The sequence below is a fragment of the Dysidea avara genome, chromosome 13, assembly GCF_963678975.1.
Source record: "Dysidea avara chromosome 13, odDysAvar1.4, whole genome shotgun sequence".
Lineage (NCBI taxonomy): Eukaryota > Metazoa > Porifera > Demospongiae > Dictyoceratida > Dysideidae > Dysidea > Dysidea avara.
Genome location: NC_089284.1, coordinates 13,030,961 through 13,052,171, shown reverse-complemented (window position 1 = coordinate 13,052,171; position 21,211 = coordinate 13,030,961). Strand labels below are relative to the sequence as shown.

Sequence of the window (21,211 nt, the reverse complement as noted above, 5' to 3'; positions counted from 1 at the left end):
ATACAATCAGCACAAAAGCCTATACACACTGCCACATATATATATATATATCGTGACTAAATATTATCAAATACAGATGTGCACTCACATGCAAACAAAGCACATGTTCACACTACAAACATGTGCATATAAAAATCGCACACACACCATACACACATTCTCCTACAATGTGACTGCAGCCCTAAAGCATTACTATACACATGCAAGAGTAAGGAGTGTACAAGTACCGTAGAACAGTATGGAAATCCTCAAGACAGTTTTCTCTTATTCCACTGCACGCTCATAAACGGTGTTTAGAATAAAGGTATATATATACCAGTACCCTAAAGGCCTTAGTGAGACTTAATAAATCCAACTATAACATGCATAAACACCAAAATGTCAGTCCAGTGAATAGTAACACCATAATTAATTAATTATACATTACCCATTAACACCCATAAGCTGTTTCAAGATCATTTTTACCTATAGTCCACCCACCTAATGGTGGCTAAACTTTTATCAGATAGAAGTGAGTTACTGATTATGTGCTGCTCATTGCAAACTCAGTGTATTCGATAAGTTGCTACCTGCTGCCATGCTTGATGCATGCTGCTACTAGCTAGAGCTTGACTAGCCAGGAGCACCAGCTGTAGCATAATGGCAGCAGCGTGGCAACAATTGCCGATGCAAACTGGACCACTACAGAATTTTAAAGTTTTTTATGAAACTAACAACTGTGATACATGGCACATTTGCTTTCAGTTCATAATACATAAGAGCAAAACTAACTACAAAACACTTTACAAAACCAAACATTTTACATAATATACCTGTATAAAACACAGGTGATTTGTATTAATCATAATTATGTAAGTTTACTACATAAATAGTTATACAACCCTATATCCTTGTCTTCTTTCAATATACCACAATATGTACAGTGTTTTGAAGGAAAACAGTCTTGACAGCACCTGCAGTGACCAATAGTCAAAGTTACAAAAACCAGTATAGGCAACAACACATCCAATACTACCGTAGAGTCAGGTTGTTAAGCGCATGTGTCTATTAAACACATATTATTTGTTAAGCGCATACACATGTCTTGTTATTAACCATAGCTGGTAAGTGCACATTGGCAAATTCAAGGTTCAACGTGCGACAAAAACTACACAAGGGAAGAAAAGCTGGAATCACTGGAAAATGAATGTAGTCTCAAACGCTTACATCTAACTGGAGGTTTCACTTCACTGTGTATACAGCAAATCAGCCTCCTGGATTGCAACATTCTTGTTTATTACGAAGGATTAGAGTCAAAAGTTTTCTCCATAAGCAATGCACTTAACAACCCAACTCTATGGCTAATAGACATTAAAGAGGCATCATGTCAGTATTCAATTATTCATTAGTAAAATATTCAAAACTATACGTCGTAAGAAATGAAAATCCAGATTATTTTTTAAATTGGAAATCAGCTACAGTTTAAGGTGTTTTTCAGCCACACACCACTGTGGCAAACAAATTAAACACATGGAGTTTTGATTGTAAAGCCATTTCTGTACTGGACAAATACCAGTTGTTATCTAGGATTGTACAGCTGTGTCTTGCAACCCTTTTGTGAAGCAATAAACATTCACCTACTACATGTATATCACTTAACTACTACTGCTACTGCTACCCCTTGAATTATAATAACACACCTGTACAACAGTACAGAATAGTACAGGTATAACCTTAAGTATAACCAAAGTTAACTGATTTGTAAAATGTTAACGATCCCAAGAATAGCTGCCTTTTGGAGGTTATTGAATAGGTGCTCATTGTAGTCAGGTATATGCTTTCAAATAAGTTTTCTGGTTAACAGATACAACACCTGAATAGCCAAAGACGATAGGTACAAGATCAATAGGCTGACCACAGCACTCAGAAATCTCTACTACTGCTACTGCTGCTACTGCTGCTTCTGTTAGTGCTACTACTACTACACAAACTTGTCAATATTGCACCATACACTTCAACAGCCTCATGAAGTAAACAATACTGACACATGTTGTGGTCAAACTAACCTCAAATATAACACTTGCTATGCAAAATCCTAAAGTTAATTCAGCAAGATGTTGGTGCCTGTCTAGTAGTTTCTTGAAACAGCCCTACCACAAATAACATACAATAAATATGTAAGGAGATGCACAAGTATACCAATCCTGTATGTATGCAGATGACTACAGTATGACGTGCTTTACTGGACAGCTAGCCACCTGTACAGTAGGCCACCTTCCTAAAACAGCCCATATTTTAAACTCCCCCAATCAGGAAGATCATAAAGCACTTTTCCTTGCTTATAAATGGCCAAATGTACTATACTGCAAAAATTTGAATTCCACACCATTTTTCTGTAGCCAATGATACTAACAAGCAATCTACTTTACAAGCACTACAATAGCAACTCAGTAGAGGGCTTTGTTTGACTGCATTTTATCCAGAATCAGCATTTTTTTAGATTAGTATCGTAGAATCACAAAAAAAATTTGAGACAAAATTTTCAAAGTATAGCATGTTAAATTCCGGTTGCATATCAGATTTAGTACATAAAGTATTGAGCCTGGTATTTCTAAAAAGAAAAACCTTGTCACAGAAACACAAAATAGTGAAATATTTCTCCCTCAAAACTTTGAAGTTCCATGCATTCTTACTCCTCGGTTGATTTCTAATTCCGTCCCTTCTATATTGCATGACTCTCCATTCCTGGCTTGAGCCTGACAACATGACCGTGGAACAACTATCGACATGTCTGGTGTTTCATTACTCCAAGATGTGTCATAACGTCTCCAATCCTTATAGCCATCAATACCACAGCATGCCTCCTGTAATGTAAACATTAGCCCAATGTATATTGTTTTAAAAATATAAATGTATGTACCATACATGTGTAATATAAATGCTACTATCTTTATTCTGTATAAAAGTAGGTACAACACACTTTTTCTTATTTATACCTCAGTTATAACAAACAACAACTGGAAATGACAGGTTTATAATAACAAGGTGAGATTACAAGTTTTGTTTCAATAACATACAGGTTAAGTCCAAGTCCAGGCTGTTACTGTACACATGTATACAATCACCTGAGCAATATCTGCTACACGTAGCAATATCTACTACACGTGCATTTTATGGTCTGTAGAAATTGTGGTTTAAAAAGTTTTCGAATATTTACTTAGCTATCGAAATATATCACTAGACCTTTCAAGCCACGTCAAGCTAGCAAATCATAACTATAGTACTGATCATCAGGCATTTACAAGTACAATTCAAGGTCAGCTACAGTAAGGACAGCTATATAAAATAAGTTTGGTGTCCTACTTTGAGCATTGGCAAAATCATAGCTGGTTTTCCCTCTGCCATTAAAAAACAACAACATTTTTTACACTTTGCAACTGTTACAAGTGTTGAAGAGGTACTATATATGATTATTCATACCGGGAGCTTATGAACTGCCAAAGGCAACAAAGTAGTATGCAACTTGGTTCCATGAGACTATCCAAATAACATCATGCATTAAAAAAAAAATGCTTACGTAACAGCACAAAGCATAATATATACCTCCACAAGTATATGCAGCTCCAGGGATTTTGGTGACTGGTTTCCAAATTCCCTTCTTCTTTACAGCATGCTAAATCTAGGGAAGTCTGGGGGGGAGGTGGTCCCCCCTTGAATATTATGTGGTCTGAAATTGAATCTGATAGTTGACAATTTTCACCAAAAAAAAGCTGACATTTTTCTCCATATATGTTAAGAACTTATATACTATAGGTTGCTTGTGTTTGCTTCCAATATCAGGGATGACGGTACTGATGGAGCAGGCCAAAGAGTATAGGGGTGGGGTAATGTAGAGTAACAGATATTATGGATGCTATTCTGGGAGTCTGGGGGCATGCACCAGGAAATTTTTTTATATTGTAAAAATACCCTGAGATAGGAATTTAGACTATTTACAGGTAAATTCAGTGGCTATTTATAGTTATAAAATGCGACTGTTCTATTAGGGTGGTTGATTGCTCTATTAGAGTATCTCAATCTGAATGTTTGTACCTTTGCAAAATGTCGTTTTAATCACCTGAACAGTTTCTGGAAACTTCAAAAAAAACAAACACCCTGAATCCGCCCCTGTATCTATGATAATAGTGACGACTCCATCAATTCCAAGAGCTACACTCAAATAAGAATGATAACAACGGGAGTGTGTCAAAGTGGGAGTCCCCCCATGCTATGTTGTAAAAGCTATCATCAATCTTGTTTCACTATACTTTTATTGCTGGAACCCTAATTCATTATTTTAGTTTGTTAACTTGCTTGCTACAGCATAGCTATGACATAGACATGTGGCTGTGACTGCTTTAATAGAGGTATTTAGAGTACTGTATCTTGAATCTCCAATAAACTACACAATAGAGGTTATCCGTTTACGTCATTTTAAGTTAGTAACGGTTACTAGACACCATGTTTTTGAGGCAAAAATCAATGGGACCCATGCGAGAAAATGAAACTTTTTGCGATTTTGCACAATTAAAGAAAGACTTGGGGGAAATCGCTACACTGAGTGAGTTACTTATAGTAATAGCCAATTGAAGAGCGGGAATAAAGGGGACTGGGTTAATTCAGCGGTACAAGCCAGTGAGCAGCTGGAGTTGAGTGGCCCTGTTTCTTCCAGCTGTGAAGCAATATTACTAAGCAACGAATAACATAACAAATGCACCACAGCTTTCTTATTTTCAGTAGCGTTCTTCAGCTTGTAACTCACTCTTGCTTCACGCATTTACGAAGATAACCTGTAATTATACGGAATATATTTAGTGTGACGTCAAACAGACAACCTCTATAGATTAAGGAGTGTGGTTGTGATGTCTTGTTTTCTACAGCAGAACTGCAGCTGATTGCAGCTAGGTCATTAGGGGGTGTAATTGCCATACTCTGATCGTTTAAGGGTGTGGCAGTGTGTTCTAATCATTTAAGGGCATCATTATTCATCATGATGCAATTATTATACACTTGTTCCTCCATTATCCGGCCATCAATTCTGTTATCTAAACTATGAAGTGACTGTTCTATTTAGAGTATTTTTTCTAAAGTGTAATAGAAAATTTACGCATAATTTTCTTTGATGTCTAGAGGCTTAATGAGGGTACTAAATCCAATAGAAACCTGTGGCAGGGTTACTAACTAGTTAGTAACCTCGTGGTTGTTTACTACATTGATCAAACGAAAATCAGCAAAGCCAAATACACAATAGCCTCACTGTTAGCTTTGTAACTTAAGAATTCGGCGGCATCGACTCTACCATATACACAATAGCCTCACTGTTAGCTTTGTAACTTAAGAATTCGGCGGCATCGACTCTACCTGATGGTGTTACTATTGCCAGGCGTTCAACAACGTCCGTGGCAAAAGACTTTGGGGACATAGGCTTCTTCTTGGGGGTCTCACCGATGATCTCTGCTGACACATCCAGGAGACTGCTGTCCATGTCTTCAATAGTGCTACTTATGTGGTGGAGAGAAAAAAAATGTAAATAATAAAATGTTTAATTTTAATGCTGTAGTAAGTTAAGATATGTGTTAAGAGGTAATTGGTGAGAGAGAAGATGGTAGACGGAACTCTGTGACGTTGTTCAGAATTCCAGGAGACTCTGACAATATTATTGTCAATAGTCAGGTAACTAAGAACTTAATACTAGTCTGATACTAGTCTTATACTATACTGGACAAGGCACGCATCATTTGGGCCAACACACCAGTGCCACAAGTTGTGGCACTGACACTATCAACTCGAAGAGTGGATCTTGATACCAACACACCATGCTGCAATGTTATTGTGGTGCTGACATAATTAACTCGAAGGGTATCTCTTGATGCTAGCAGCCGTTTTGCCACTTGCTATAGCTTACTTTCTGGACTAGACAAGCATCATCGCTCATCCAGACATATAGTATAGCTACTATGGTGTGGTGCTGACACCTGGAAGGGTAAATCTCGATGCTAGTACCCACAGTGCCACTTTCTCTCGATCTTTCTTTGCCTGCTTCACTCAGAGAAATTCTCTAAACTACTTAGAATGAGCCAACATCAGTTTCTATGCTATTTAGCGTCCCCCTTGCGATGTGGGCTCAGCTACCCACAATTAATTACTTTGGCCTGTGGCCTTGGTAATTAATTTGTGGGTAGCACTCGCCCACATCGTCATCGGGTTGCTGAATCACATAGAAACCTTGTCGGCTCGTTCTAACTATAACTTACCGAGTATTTTAACTGAGCTCTGTATATAATTGTATGGGCTTCATTTATCTGAACTTTTCCATTACCCGAACACAATGAGTTTGAATAATGGAAGGATCACTGTATAGTACAGCTACAGGTATCTACTCCCTCTTACAGTGGAGTAAGCACTTCAATTTTGTGGCATCAAAATAGGCAAGCAGGAAAATTCAATAGTCAGCCTTCTGTTTTTAATGCTGGATTTGATACTAAGCCAATTCCTTAAAGGTCATGTATGATATTTCTAAGATGACCTTTAATAGCAGCCATTCATTCTACGGGTTAACCCTATCAAACAGTACTACTACTGTACTGTTTGATACACATGTATGTAAGTACATACGTACTTCAATTTGTAGTTTATTCACAAGATTTGTAGCATCCTGTTCTGAATGAGCGTCAAACTCGATCACGGCTGTATATAGTTCATGATGTATATGACCTCCAAGCTGAAATGAAGAAACAACATTATACCACAACAGTGGCCATATCTATCCCATACCATTTCATGTTCATTCTGGGAGGCCACAAAGTATAAAGTGGAGGGGGCAATTTCTAGAATGACAACCACAATTCCAAGAAGTGTGTACTGTAAGAAATATATATGTACATGATAGTATAAAACATTCAAAACACCACAAAGCAATTACTATTAAAAAAGAATGCTTACAGTACTTTGGCTTGGCCACCTACAGATTTTATCAATTCATTCTGTTATTATTTCTGTAATAAAACTATTGGGTAAGTAGAATTGTAGAAAACTGTGCTATTATTCCTGTAATAAAACTATTGGGTGAGTAGAATTGTAGAAAAATAGGGAATGGGGTGGGAATGGAAAGTGGGAATGGCGGCAACCAACAGAAAATGCCCAGGCAGCAACCAACAGAAAATTTCCAGTCATGTCAATATATACAGGTTGGATTTACAGCACAATGCTTCTTGGTGGTATTACTGGATCCTTATGCTAAAACAATCAAAACACTCTAATAGAATAGTCAACTGCATTAAATACTCTAATAGAGCAGTCAAGAATGTTTTGCCAACTATCCCACCAGGGACCCACATTGATAGCCTGTGAATTGATGCTTACTGACAGTGCCTATTATAGACCTTATTCACTGAATTAATTTCATAGCGCTTATAACTCGTTGCGAAGGAGTTGTCCGCCAATATTCGCCATTTGCAGTACCAAAACCATAGTAACATCACAATTCTCTGCCAAATTCGCCATTTGCAGTACCATATCTATGGTAACATGATAGCAACCGTCGTGCTCGCCCAGTTTTTAGAACTCAAAATGGTGTCCGAAACACTATTGTCATGGTGAATATGGACCCTTGTATGGCTTCGCGTGACATCAGAGGGCGCTTACTGTTCTAAATGAATAAGGTCTATAGGCTTAGGAAACTGCACCTACTACTTCCAAATAAGAATAGAATAGGCATGCAGGTATGCTTATCAAGCTGAAGCGGCTCCAAGAGAACTGGTTATATTGTCCAGTCTCTTCCTTGGAGCCACCTACACACACTGCAGCTACCACATACTCCATCATGTAACTTTTATCCTGAGATTGCAGGTACAATTTCACGCATCTATATGCAGTCAATACTTTGTAAACTTCTTTATGTTTAATGCTTGAATCTTTTGAAGTGTTTATGGTTTCAAGGGAGTAGCTAACAGTATTGATGACTTAGCTAGTCTATATATACAAGTACACAGAAAAATTTGGAATTTTCAACTAGAGTAGGGACCATAACACGTCAATAAAAAGTACTGAAACAAGCTGGAGTAGTGCATGATATTACATCACAGTAAAACAATAAGAAGTGTTATATCCCTTCTGTGCATTTCCATTATGGTATCTTGAGCACAGAGGGATATAACACTTCTTATAGTTTTACTGTGATTTAATACCGTGCACTACTCCAGCTTGTTTCAGTACTTTTTATCGATGTGCTATGGTCCCTACTCTAGTTGAAAATTCCAAATTTTCTGTGTACTTGTTTGTTAACTTTTTTTGTAAATATTATTATTATGACTGGTGAACCCACGCATACCGCATCTGAAATGGTGCCACGCGCCCCAGCTATATTAATCATCGTCTGAAAAGTGAAGTACCCATTACGCTTCGTTGTCAGCTATGTTTAACCCGTTACATAGCATTTTGGATCTAGAACTGTTCAAAAAGCACCTCTGTAATTCATGCATACCAAAAAAAATGGCGCTGCACATCCCAGCTATATCAATTATCATCTGAAAAGTGAAGTATCCATTATGCTTTGTTGTCGGCTATGTTGAAGAACTGTTCGAAAAGCACCTCTGCAATCAAAATAGCCACTATGAAAAAATAAGGATAATTTCCATTACGAAGGGAAGCCATCACGTGCTATCGCCAAATTGACACTTTTCACTGTTAGCAAAGATGAATGGGACACAAAGGAGGACACTGGTAAGTCCATGAAGAATGTATTGTACGTACTGCGGTATGCCAAAAGGCACCTCTCGGGCCGAAGAAACGTCGAACGGTGAAAAATCAAGCCTATAGCATTAGCTGTTATCATGTTACACTTGTCTGAAGGCATCAGTCAGTCAGGCAGTCAGTCAGTCAGTAGAAAATTCCGTTAAATAAATTATTTTTAAAATTCCATAGCAACTTGTTGAAAGCATTTCGGGTCGATCTGAAAGCTTGTTTGGGCTTAGTTTTACCTAACCAATACTGCCTCATCATCATCAGGGAAAATTGAGAGCTGGTTTTTGGGTGATGTTATTTCGTGGGCCACACCTACTCCTTTGTAGTCCCTACTATACAGTATTATCGATAGTACTATCGTACTATATGATACACACAATCTATGCCATCAATTCACAGGGTTTCAATGCAGTCCTTCTTGACTGCTCTATTAGAGTGTTTTGATCATTTTAGCAGAATGATGCAAAGAAACATTGTGCTATAAAATCCAAAGAACTACATGATGAGGCATTTTCCGTTGGTCATTCCCATACCTGCTTCCCGTTCCCATCCCATTCCCATTTTCCTAGAATTCTAACTTGGTTTGTGTGGGGCATAATCAATCTTCAAAGTACCAACCACAAAAATTCTGTGCTGCTCATTGCATGAAATTTTATGTCGAAATCTCACATAACTGCATATACTACTACATACAGTGGAGATTCTATTATCTGAATGTCAATTATCACTAATAGTTATAATTATTCATTCAAATGTCAAAGTGACTGCTCTATTAGGGTATTTTACATGTTCTATATATTAGAAATTTCATCTATGTGTTATAATTGTATTCAACAGCTGGTCAGTAAATTTTATTCATTAGTTTGAGGTAAACTTCATTATGGCTAGGCATTACTCAGTTGACTTACTTTAGGTCATGGAGTAGTAATAAAACTATTTAATGTTCGAGTCATTACAATAACTTTGTTATGTAGTTATAGCATATTTCGTTTATATTACTTAGTTACCATAAAGGGTAACAATATTATGTAACATATTTTATAACACTGCCTACATATCAGTTCGGATAATCGACCCTCTACTGTACACATACACATGCACAGCTAATACATACATACCAGTGACAATAAACAGCGGTTGGCAAGTCGTAATCCAAAACAACCGATGATTCCACCAACAAATGATACAATACTGTTGACGATAAGGACCCAAGCTACTGCCTTAGCATATGTACCACCTGATGACAAATCTTCGTAGTCATCATAATCAGTCAGTAAGAGTATCCCGATCACCAAGGATGATATCGTAGATAACTGAAAAATATACATAATGGAACATGAGTCACTTATTAGTGTAGGAGCTATTGGTGAAAAGCCATAACCATTGACATACATAAAGGTACAAGAGGGTGACAAACACTTGCTGGGAATTCAAAAGTCAACAGTTGAAAAAAATAAGTATACTAAATCACAGAATTCTAGCTGGTGGCATCCCTGCACAGACACCTCAACCCTCACACATTACATGCGAGACACACGCATCGGATTTTGTCTCACACATGGTTCAACATCTCAGGCATTGCAATTCTTGGAAAATTAAGCTCTCACGTAATTTTAATTTCCCTCTCGGCAAAGCACTAATCAGTGCTCTAATGGCTAAAAGTGGAGAGGTACAACTGAATTAGCCAAAGAAAATGGCAAATTTTGCAATTCTTACAGAATTTTTCTACTAAGAGGATACCTCGCTCATTTTAACCTCGGGTCTCACTCCAAGTGCACTTTACAGATTGAAATCTCTGCCAGCACCTCCTTGAGATACTTTACTACATTGGTATACACCTGCCTTGAATACCTTCCACAAATCTTACGACTGTGGCAAGTTACAGTACTTACCAGTGTACTGATCGTCAGAGTGGCAAAGGATGCAGCGCGAACACAGCTTCCGGGAAGCCTCATGGCTGAAACTGACTCTCAATACATCCGTCACTCAAGTAGCCTCAAGAATAACAAACACTACGTACTGAAGTGTGATAAACTCTAATGTGCACCGCTGTCTCCTCCACACGTGAAGTACTGAGATGAAAAGGTACCTCGAGGCCCGTGAAAATTACTGAAAAAGTTTGTATTCTTATTGATTCGCTCTCATCTTATTAATGCGCAGTGTAGTACACTCGCTCATAAAGTAAGCAACAGAAACTGATTTTGTGGGTATGAAATGTATATCCTAAAGTTTGATATATAACCGTTTTGTAAATGTTAACTGATATGGCTTCTCTCTGCAGGTTACAGAGCAAGTTACAGAGTGTTGTTGGCAGAAGATATATGGCCACTTTGGAGAAGTTAAATGTTGACAACCTAGCGCTAAGGTCGCTACCACTTGACAAAGAAGAGAGAATAAGTCCAAGAATTGTGCATGGAGCTTGTTTTTCAAGGTGAGGTTAATAGACTGTATGTCATGGTCGAGGCCTGCAGAATACAAGGGGGTGTCACTCAGGCTCTTGCTGTACGTAAATCTGTGACCACGGTCAAACTCTAAGTCAATAGTCAAGGCCACAAAATAGCTCTTACAGTGGAGATGGAAAGTTCGAAACCCGCAATACGTAGCTATTATCAAGTTTACGGTCTCCAAAAGGATGTTTCAAAGTTCCAACAGGCATTTCACCGTGATTGTAAAGATTTTTCTCTCTCAGCTGTTGTTAGCACGCACTAAGAAATTATTATACTAGGTTACAAGTACAGGTGCATATTGGAAAATAAGAGAAATAAGCAGAGGTCAAAAGTGCAACAAGAAACGCTCAAGTCACAGGTCAAAGACGATAAACGCTGCAAGTCTAAACGGTCAAGGTGAAATTTTCGCTGGTCAAGACTTTGACCGCAGTCGCAGACCTACTTGCAGCGTGTGCCAACGTTACACCCCCTTGGAATAAGAGTGAATTAATCCATTAAGTGCTTCAGCAGTCTATCAGTTTAGAGAAAGTCATGTAAACTCCAATAGGGGTTATTTGTGAGTAAAAACCCACCTAGTTAGTTCACACCTGTGCTGTATTTTTGTTTCACTACTTTTATCACTGGATCCAAATTTTAGTTACTCTAGTTTATATGTGTGATACAAGTACATAAGAGGTCACTATGTACTAAACATACTAAGGAAGTTCTTTCTTGAGCCGGACCATTCAGTAAATTGTGCACACCTTGTAGAAAGGTGAATTTTCTGCTGCCTTGGCAAATTTTGTAAAAGGAATTGGTAAGTTCATCAATTTTTGACCGTTAAATTTTTGTAGTCAGACATACACACATACGTGATACCTAGTGGTCTTCCTGTTTCAGGGTTAAACCCACATCAGTGGATGGTCCAGTCTTAGTGGCTCATTCTCAGCCAGCACTAGACCTACTGGATGTCCACCCTGATGAAGTACAGAGGAAAGACTTTGCTGAGTACTTCAGTGGTAATCGCATCATCCCCGGAGCAGAACCTGCAGCCCATTGCTACTGTGGTCATCAGTTTGGTAGTTTCTCTGGACAACTGGGTGATGGGGCTACCATGTGAGATATTGTATGTACAGTGGGTGTATGGCCTTAGCTTATGTTGTCATGATGTATGTCTTAGCTAAGACCTGCAATTGGTTACTGTATGAAGGTGGTCTTACTAAAGAGGTAGTTGCTGAGACTGAGGTTTCACTGTTTAATTAGGTCACTGATATAAAAGTGAGAACTATGGGATATAAATTTTGAACCTTTTTCTCAACCTGGAGAATACAATACCAGCATCATTCCAGACATTGAATGTGTATTACAAGGGCTTTTTGAATGACTTTCAAGATTCCATTAATTTCATTACTTTCATAGACAGTGAAAATTTTTCCTTTCCACAGTTTCCCATGCAACAATGTCAAATGTGTAGATGTCATTGCAGATAAAGTCCTAATGTCTCAACTTGCCTATAAACAGGTACCTGTAAAACTAGGGAATTTCAGCCCAATCGTAGCTGGGCTTCAGCAATACTATCATTCTCATACTGATAGAACGTTCGTTGCTGCACAATAAAATGCTCTGATTACACAGTCACTTTGATGCATATAAAAATATGTTCAGTATATTACAACTTATACCCTGTACACCTACAATGTGTATTCATGTACATCATGATTGGTTGTCTACACTGTGATGATGCCTTCAGGTACTTGTGTGAAGTAGTCAACAAGGATGGTGAGAGATGGGAGCTGCAGTTTAAGGGTGCAGGTCAGACACCTTATTCTCGACATGCTGATGGTCGTAAAGTGCTGCGATCTAGTGTCAGAGAATTTCTTTGTAGTGAGGTACAGTATAATACTGTTTGTGGTAAAATATATATACTCACATGCTACACACAAACATACATATATGCAGACAAACGCACACACGCACATGCACACATGCTATACTTGCATGCATTGTCAGTTCTGTAAGTTTGGTACATTTTATAATTTCGTTTAGGCAATTCATTTCTTGGGAATCCCAACAACTCGAGGTAGGTGTATTAACGTGTTTGCTTAAACAGATATTGTGTATTTGATATTGCTGAATTGCATGGTGCTATACAGAACTGTTGGTCCAGTAGGAATACAGTCATTTCCGGGCCATAAGTGGCCTAGTCCATTGTACTTGTTGACATGCACATGTTACTATGGATACTTAATGTAGCTGGAACATGTGTCACTTCGGACACGAGAGTGGTAAGAGACATTCATTATGATGGACATCCCATTGAAGAGAGAGTTACCATCATCACAAGGATAGCTCCTACTTTTCTGAGGTGACCTAATTATCTGTTTCATGCATGGAAACAGTACGGTATTGCTACCATTTTTACTTACAGCTTGTGACTGGCCATCAGGGGGTTTGATAAGTATTTCAACTCTGAGCCAAACTGACCCAACCCAGACATCCAGTAGTATACCACTGGGCCAATTAGCTTATGTTTGATGCTGAACTATAGTGCTGAGAAAATTTGAGCAGAAGCCATTAGTTGTGTGGGTAATTTTGTGTTCACACTGGGCCAGTGGAACGCCATATTGCCTTAACAAATACCTTGCTTACCATGCAGCAATTCCTTAGGGACTTTCCTAGACCTGGTCTGGAGTATCTTCTTCACCGAACTGTGTTTTTCTATGTCAAGATTTTGACTCTGTCAGGGTTCAACTTAAAATATTAAGCTAGTGGGGGGGGGGGGGGGGGGGCAAAGTAAGCTGAGCACTTCGGATTCTAGGGGGGTCTGGGGGCATGCTCCCCCAGGATAATTTTGAAATTTAGGCGTAAATATACTCAATTTTGGTGAAATTTTACTGTGATGACATTGAATATTGACCATTCGATTATACAACTTGGGGATCAACTAAACCTTCCATTTCTCAAGGCTTTGGGTATAAACCTGGGGGGGCCTGTGCCCCCCTCCCCTCCCAGATTAACCCCAGTTTTTATTTTTACATTATTGTTATGAGATGTTTTTCTAAGCTTATGTTTATGCTTTATGTATACATGATCCTTGAAAAATTTTTGTTAATGTACCTTCCACAAACCGTCACAACTTGGTCCCCTGACATGTACTTAGTACACTACAGCAGCAACAGCACATGTATTGTATCTATCCACAGGTTTGGTTCATTTGAGATATTTAAGGCACGGGACTCAATGACTGGTAGGATTGGACCAAGTGTGGGGCGTACTGACATCCTCCACCAACTGCTGGACTATACCACCAGTACATTCTATCCTGAAGTGTGTATTATAGTCTGTGTGTAGTGTAGTGGGTGTATAATGTTGTGTGTGTGTGTGTAGTGTAGTGTAGTGTATAACATGTGTCCATGTGTACTGTATCACTTATAACCCACTCTATTAGAGCATACACCTGAACTACATAAGTAAGTACACCATGCAAAGAATTCTGTTCTTTTAAGAGGCATTGAAAATTAGAGTTAGTATCTCCAACATGTTAGCCACAGTACATTAATCTAGAACATGATTTCATATTTAATACTGTATGTTATCAATACCTTGAACCTGTTAGATTGTAAGAACTAACTGGGGTTTTGTGTCGTTTTTATACAGTTCTATAATTTTAGATACATTCAGCACACCAAAATGATCGTGAAGCAAGGACAACAGAGTTCTTCAAGGAAGTGTGTAGAAGAACAGCAAGGCTGGTGGCATTATGGCAGTCAGTTGGATTTTGTCATGGGTAAGTGTTAGTAAATTGATAATGTTAGTATCTGTGTGTAAGTCATTCAGTGGGACCTCCATTATCCGAACACAAGTCAGCCATAAAAGATGAATGAATTTGTTTGGATAAATGAACCCATTTTATGTAAAGTTCTGTTCAATTACTTTAATAGAACATACTATACCCAGTTGACAGTATGGGGCAGTCACTTCAACAGTTGAAAGGTCCTGTTAATTAAGATTCGGGTGATTGAAGTCCTACTGTAATGTATGTGTGTACTTGTGTGTACATTTGTTTTCACATAGTGTCCTCAATACTGATAATATGAGCATTGTTGGGTTAACAATTGATTATGGACCTTTTGGGTTCATGGATCGCTACAATCCAGATCACATTTGTAATGGATCAGGTAGCACAGTCTAATGGTTGTACCTTGTATCACACATGTGCACCTAGATAATGGTGGTCGTTACACTTACCAAAAGCAGCCGAGTATTTGCCAGTGGAACCTCCAAAAGTTAGCAGAAGCATTGTCTCCCTGTATGTCTACTGATAATGCAGCTGAAGGAATTAAAGTGTACGTGTGTTGTGTGTGTTTGTTTGTGTGTGTGTGTGTGTGTGTGTGTGTGTGTGTGTGTGTGTGTGTGTGTGTGTGTGTGTGTGTGTGTGTGTGTGTGTGTGTGTGTGAGAGAGAGAGAGAGAGAGAGAGAGAGGCCTGAGTATTTGACCGAACTTGAGTCATTGCAGAATGCCATTATTATTATAACTGTATGTATAGAGACCCTTTAAACAGTTAACTATATAAACTAGTGCTGAAAAACGATTAGAAAAACAGTTGTGTAATTCATATTTGCATGTACTGTACGGTCTTCACAATTAGTTACCACTTAGGCCTCCCATGTGCCTTTTGGTGCACCACAGGAGATACAATGCATCCACTGTACCTTGTAGAGTTCCTACACTTATATTCAGAGTTAATAGAGTATCTAATGCTTGTATAGTCCTGTAACAAATAATTGTGTGGGAGTTAAATGGCTTCCTTTTTATGTAACAGTAATTTTATTTATATTTAACCACAAAGATCATCCTGGGCACGAGGGCATGCATTCAAACATATTAATTCAGCAAGAACAGTACTGTTGTATTTAAAAGCTGAGCATGGTTGATACAGTAACTTCAAGGATAACTCCATGAGAACCGAACTAAAAACAGAGGGTGGAGTATTACTTGAAATTTCAACTGTGTCACCTTGTTAACAAGCGAAACTGTCCTTCAGGCATACTGTACTTGAAATACTGTCCTGTACCGTACATGTGGAATTTTTCACAGATGTCATGGTTAATGCATTCCACAGATGTCATGGTTAATGCAGCAACCGTGACTGTGAAAATTTCATAGCATGTAATGACTTCGTCAATGACCAGCACTTTAACTAGCTGCATTCATGGGCTACCATAAAAATGGAATCCCCCAGTTGGAGAGATGGTAAAGTGTGAGGGAATATGGCAGAAATGTGGGATACCCCTTCGTGGCAACACTATTGCATAGCGGTGCTGGTGCTTGCATGAGATTGCTTTCAGCTCTCTGTTAACGCAGTCAATCGCGACACAATGCTTGGCAGAGTGCTGGCTTAAAGTTATGAGTTGTATCCATCTCTGTAACACAAGCTCGAATACGAGACAACTCAACAACCACGAAAGCAACAATGAACTTGAGGTATGTGATCCGTGATAATAAAAAAAAAAAACTAGCAATATTGGCATGGAACCATGAAAATAAAATTGTGAAAATCCTGTTTTCGTTTGCAACCATAAAAATTTCATACCGTGAAAATTTCTGTGCATGTGGTATGCGTTCAGGGTGATTTGCTGAAAGCCTTCAAACATTCTTGAGCATTCCTCGCTGTGCAGATAAGTAAGGAAATGAACAAATACTAGAAGTCTTATGTTACACGGATTTAACCTGCACGTTACAGGACTATACAGTGTTAGATACTTTCCGCTCATATTATTACCTCTTGTTTGAAGTATGCTTGTAATCAAATTTCCTTTACTCTTGCGTGTCCCTTCCTACATTGGTGTGGCGCTACATGAATTAATTATTATGGTTTATACTTTATAATTTACTGTACAGTAATTCAAATATTATAATGCATATTGTATACAGTGTTCAACAATCACTACACAAGTAACATAGTCAGTCAAGACAGTACACGGTATATGACCCCACTTGTTACTTCTCCAACTCCCCAAGTTAGGAATCCTGCCAGAGCTCCAACAGCTGCTCCTGCTGGCCCAGCAACCACAGCACCAGTGGCTAAACCAGTGCCAATATTTCCTATCATGCCAACACCTTTCCCAGCTTCTGCGTATCCTGCAACTTCCATTCCCGTCTGGGCAAGATCGGCCACAATGCTTGCCGGATTGCTAAACTTAAGAGCTCTTTGGACAACTTGTTGACCAGCTTCTGCTACGCCATACTTAATGGCTTGTTTGATGCCACATCTTATGATGACCTCTCTTGGCACCACTTTAACAGCAAGTTTTGGTAGTTCAGCCATTAAAAATTTGTTAACATCTTTCTTGAAGAATTTGATAACTTCATCTTTAATTATGTGAAGGATCTTTAAAGCACTCTCCAAAGTTTCATTAATAGCAGTTTGTACAACTTTCTGAAATGACCGTAGAGACTGTAGCCGATTGTACACAAATTGCCTAGCCTCATCCGGATCTATTGATGGTAGGATTTCTTGATCTCTCAGCCAAGTGATCACCTGATCAAGTATGGGTAGCAAGGCAGATCCTATAAAACAACACTTATTGGCACACTGAATATATGGGTGTATATTCCTTACTATGTTGCACCACAAAATTAACATATTCCATATTTATTTTAGAGCCTAGTTGAACTGTATACTGTAGTAGAAATACAATAAATATAGACTACTATCTGATACGCAGAATCAAGAAGAATGTTGTCATTCACTGATATTTATACCTACTTACATAAGCATAAATGGAAGTAGAATAAGGGGAAAATTTAGGGAATTTGAAATGACTAATACAACATAGGAACCACATTAATGAGAATTGGTTTAAACTATTTGTGGCATGCTCACCAACATGGATCAGGACATATAGGCAATCCATGACCAGTCCAGTAATCCATTCCAGTGGTCCAGTCCACTGCTTGTACCTTAATTCCCTGCGGGTCAGGTATTAAGAATGTTTTTTTTGTCCTGACTGTCCATATATACTACTTTAATTGATGTTCAAGTGGTGGCAATGATTATGGTTTTAAGGCCAATATGATACATGCTTCTTAGTATGGTAGCTAATGCCAGTATTGCATAATAAAAAATTTCCCTTTGTTATTAATAAGTACCTGATGATCTGATAAACTTCCCTCTTTCAGTCCCTTATAGTACCACAAAACATATGCCATATTTGGCATGTTAAGTAGCTATATATAGCAGCAAGAGTAAATAATTATAGTAGGTAAGCATAAATTTCAGGTCAATACTATAACCATTAGTATTATCCATATCCAGGAGTGGACATGTCATTTTACCTAAAGCAATCCCTTACCTATTTATTTCAATATTTTAGCATGGCTTAAGAAGGAATCAAAATTTTGTACATCAGATGCATTGGTAACCTTCATGTTCATAATGTCCCCTGCTAAGGGTATAAGAGTGAATAGTCACTGATGGTGCATCTCATGATATGGTTGTTACTATTATCAAATAGGCCTAATATTTCATGCGTTTGTGTTCACAGATACAAGGCTGAATTTAAGAAAATTTATCTGAGCAAAATGAGATCAAAGGTAATGTAAACATCTGCTATAAGAGACCAAGTGTGCACTTACTAAAGTCATATAAGTACTATAGTGTGTAATCAAGTAAAGTAATATATTCATTCCAATGTCTACTACCATACACACACTACACACGCACCCACTACACACATACACGCACCACACATACACACATACACACACTACACATACACAGACACACTGCACACACACACTGCACACATACGCACACTACACACAAACATGTAGTATTTTATTTTGTTCATTATGTCACATGTTAGCTTGGATTAGTCAGAGAACAATCAGAAGACGACAGGTATGAATAATGATGAAAACATGCTGTATGTGTGTACGTAGTTACATGCATGTGTACTATACAAGTTATTCTTATGGTACCATGAGCATATTACTTCACAAAGTTTCTCTTATCCTTGCCAGGTACCATTTAATATATGATTATTTATATATTTTACAAGAGCACTTAACAAACTATTTTATTTAGCTAATGGAGCCAATCATCTAACTTTCAGACAGGCCTGATTCTTCATGCCAGGCATATTTACGGAATTCTAATATTCAATATATAAGTGCCATAGTTCAATGTCTACCCATTGCATTATAAGGTTGATATATGTACATGCTTTATATAGAATGCTATCGCAGCAAATTACTGTTGTACAATTTTAAAGTGGTAAATAAAGAACGCCAATTAATGATAAATTTATGTTTATGTAAGCAGTTAAATAGTACACTGTTCAGGACCTTCCACAGCATATGCTAACATACACTCCACGTAACATCAGTCCATACACCACCGGATGATTAATGAACTCTACCCATGCCAGCATTGATGTGAAGATGATGAAGGCAGGAACATCGTGGAATCCAAAACATCCAGCAATCATCAGCAAAGCAGGACGAATCATCCGGAGTAAACCATCCACAATGATAATTAGCAGTAGGGTGACAGTTAGCCGTGTGTACTTCCTGACCAATGATACCCGTGATTTGGTGTTACCATCTTCGTTGTTCCTGTATTTTAGGGTGTTCAGCTTCTTCTTAGCCTGAAATGCTAGCCAGTAGAGGTAAATGCTGAGGCCAACAACCAGCAATGCAGTGATGTATCTGCAAACAAGCAATGGTACAAAGGGCAACAGAATATATGGGCACGTGACAATGTCCTCGACTTGTATATCCAACTGAGGAAACATCAAAACTGGCAGTGACACGCCAGCAGCTATCATCCAGGCTGCACCGATCATAATAATCATCTTGGTCTTTGTCATTATCTCCTTGTAGTGGAATGGATTCTTCAGGGCCAGGATTGCATCAACGGCCAAGGTGACAACCAGTAATCCACTGGCAACTGGAGCAATGTAGAGGTAACCCGGGGTGCTGCAGGATATAGTAAACTTGAGGTTGAAATAATGGTTGCATATGAAGACCACAGCATGGATTAGACTGAACCCCAAAGCTGTGACAATATCACAGACCATCAGACTGGCCACGAACCCGTAGTGGTACTTATGGAGATTCTTCTTGTACATGATAGTACCAAGCACCATCACTGCTGGTACTGTGACAGCAATGGCTCCCACCAGTTTCACCAGGAGAGACAACAGCAAGAAGTAGAATGGCTGCTGCTTCATAGGATAATCATCGACCATCCCATGTCCTGATCCAAGCCCTGACTCACTGCCAGAATCACCACTCACTAAGCCACTTGTTTCCATCACTACACAATAATATACTGTGAAAACACTAGTAATTCTCACTTATTTACCAGCAATGATAACATAATTCCTCACATCACAACATGTGATTATGGTACTTGAGAGGAATAGTGAGGTGTTGTGCATTAACAATATAAAGACAATCAAGTTGTGTTACATGTCACTGGTGTCATCAAAAGAATATCTGATAATAGTGACATGTGTAGTGTATAATACACCTATGTTATGTCATCACTGTGTCATGGCATTCTTCTGAATCAGGAACATTGGATAGAGCTGTGAAGCAATTAATGTATTCTAACAGAACAATCAGTAAATGCAGTTGCTGGTGTTAGACTGTTCTATTAGGGTATTTCAACCATGAAATTGAAGTTTAAGAAAGTAGTCTGGCTAGTTTGAGCATTTCCTGGGTCTATGCTGATGGTAAGCTACTTCTAAAACCCAAGCACTAATACTAGCTGAATAGACAATTAATCAACCATGTATAATTATAATACTGATGCTGTGCTACTATTAATTTAGCTAGTTAATCAGATATTAGTTCGTGAATATTTAGTGTACTTTGAATTATATTGTAATTCAGTAATTACATAAACTGCTGAGGAAGCATAACTCAAACAAAACACTTTAAACCCCAAATTGAGCTTCTCGACTGTTTTATAGTGTGTCTATCATGTTTTCTCGTGCAAATCTGTAGAGGCTGC

General features: G+C 38.3%; 3 protein-coding genes across 3 annotated transcripts in view; 1 reads left to right on the top strand and 2 right to left on the bottom strand.

Annotated features, from left to right (window-relative positions):
* Positions 1-686: 686 nt before the first annotated feature.
* Positions 687-10,898, bottom strand: LOC136243637 (CD151 antigen-like). The gene is made up of 7 exons (XM_066035181.1): positions 10,653-10,898; positions 9,879-10,073; positions 6,793-6,879; positions 6,638-6,739; positions 2,673-2,843; positions 2,046-2,129; positions 687-953 (listed from the first exon to the last, which is right to left on the bottom strand). The coding sequence occupies exons 1-7, from the start codon at positions 10,713-10,715 to the stop codon at positions 873-875; spliced, it is 783 nt and encodes a 260-aa protein (XP_065891253.1). The 5' UTR covers positions 10,716-10,898; the 3' UTR covers positions 687-872.
* LOC136243636 (protein adenylyltransferase SelO, mitochondrial-like) overlaps positions 10,848-21,211 on the top strand; it is a 23,624-nt gene continuing 13,260 nt past the window's right edge. Inside the window, exons 1-12 of the mRNA XM_066035179.1 lie at positions 10,848-10,941; positions 11,042-11,191; positions 12,087-12,302; positions 12,937-13,075; positions 13,233-13,266; positions 13,440-13,551; positions 14,390-14,513; positions 14,858-14,973; positions 15,261-15,364; positions 15,412-15,532; positions 18,735-18,783; positions 19,056-19,090. Of these exons, the coding sequence (XP_065891251.1) occupies positions 10,913-10,941; positions 11,042-11,191; positions 12,087-12,302; positions 12,937-13,075; positions 13,233-13,266; positions 13,440-13,551; positions 14,390-14,513; positions 14,858-14,973; positions 15,261-15,364; positions 15,412-15,532; positions 18,735-18,783; positions 19,056-19,090 (1,229 nt within the window). The 5' untranslated portion in view covers positions 10,848-10,912. The remainder of the gene's footprint in view (positions 10,942-11,041; positions 11,192-12,086; positions 12,303-12,936; positions 13,076-13,232; positions 13,267-13,439; positions 13,552-14,389; positions 14,514-14,857; positions 14,974-15,260; positions 15,365-15,411; positions 15,533-18,734; positions 18,784-19,055; positions 19,091-21,211) is intronic.
* On the bottom strand, positions 17,050-17,970 carry LOC136243639 (uncharacterized). Its single transcript, XM_066035183.1, has 2 exons — positions 17,810-17,970; positions 17,050-17,757 (listed from the first exon to the last, which is right to left on the bottom strand). Exons 1-2 carry the CDS (start codon positions 17,838-17,840, stop codon positions 17,156-17,158), a joined length of 633 nt encoding a protein of 210 aa, XP_065891255.1. The 5' UTR covers positions 17,841-17,970; the 3' UTR covers positions 17,050-17,155.

Excerpts from the sequence above, each read along its gene's own strand:
- LOC136243637 (XM_066035181.1), bottom strand. The coding sequence starts at position 10,715 with ATGAGGCTTCCCGGAAGCTGTGTTCGCGCTGCATCCTTTGCCACTCTG. Across the intron at positions 6,740-6,792 it reads CCCAGAATGAACATGAAATG|CTTGGAGGTCATATACATCA; the intron begins GTATGGGATAGA and ends TCTTCATTTCAG. Across the intron at positions 2,844-6,637 it reads TGAATAAACTACAAATTGAA|GAGGCATGCTGTGGTATTGA; the intron begins GTACGTATGTAC and ends TTTACATTACAG.
- LOC136243639 (XM_066035183.1), bottom strand. The coding sequence starts at position 17,840 with ATGGAATATGTTAATTTTGTGGTGCAACATA. Across the intron at positions 17,758-17,809 it reads TAATTTTGTGGTGCAACATA|GATCTGCCTTGCTACCCATA; the intron begins GTAAGGAATATA and ends GTTGTTTTATAG.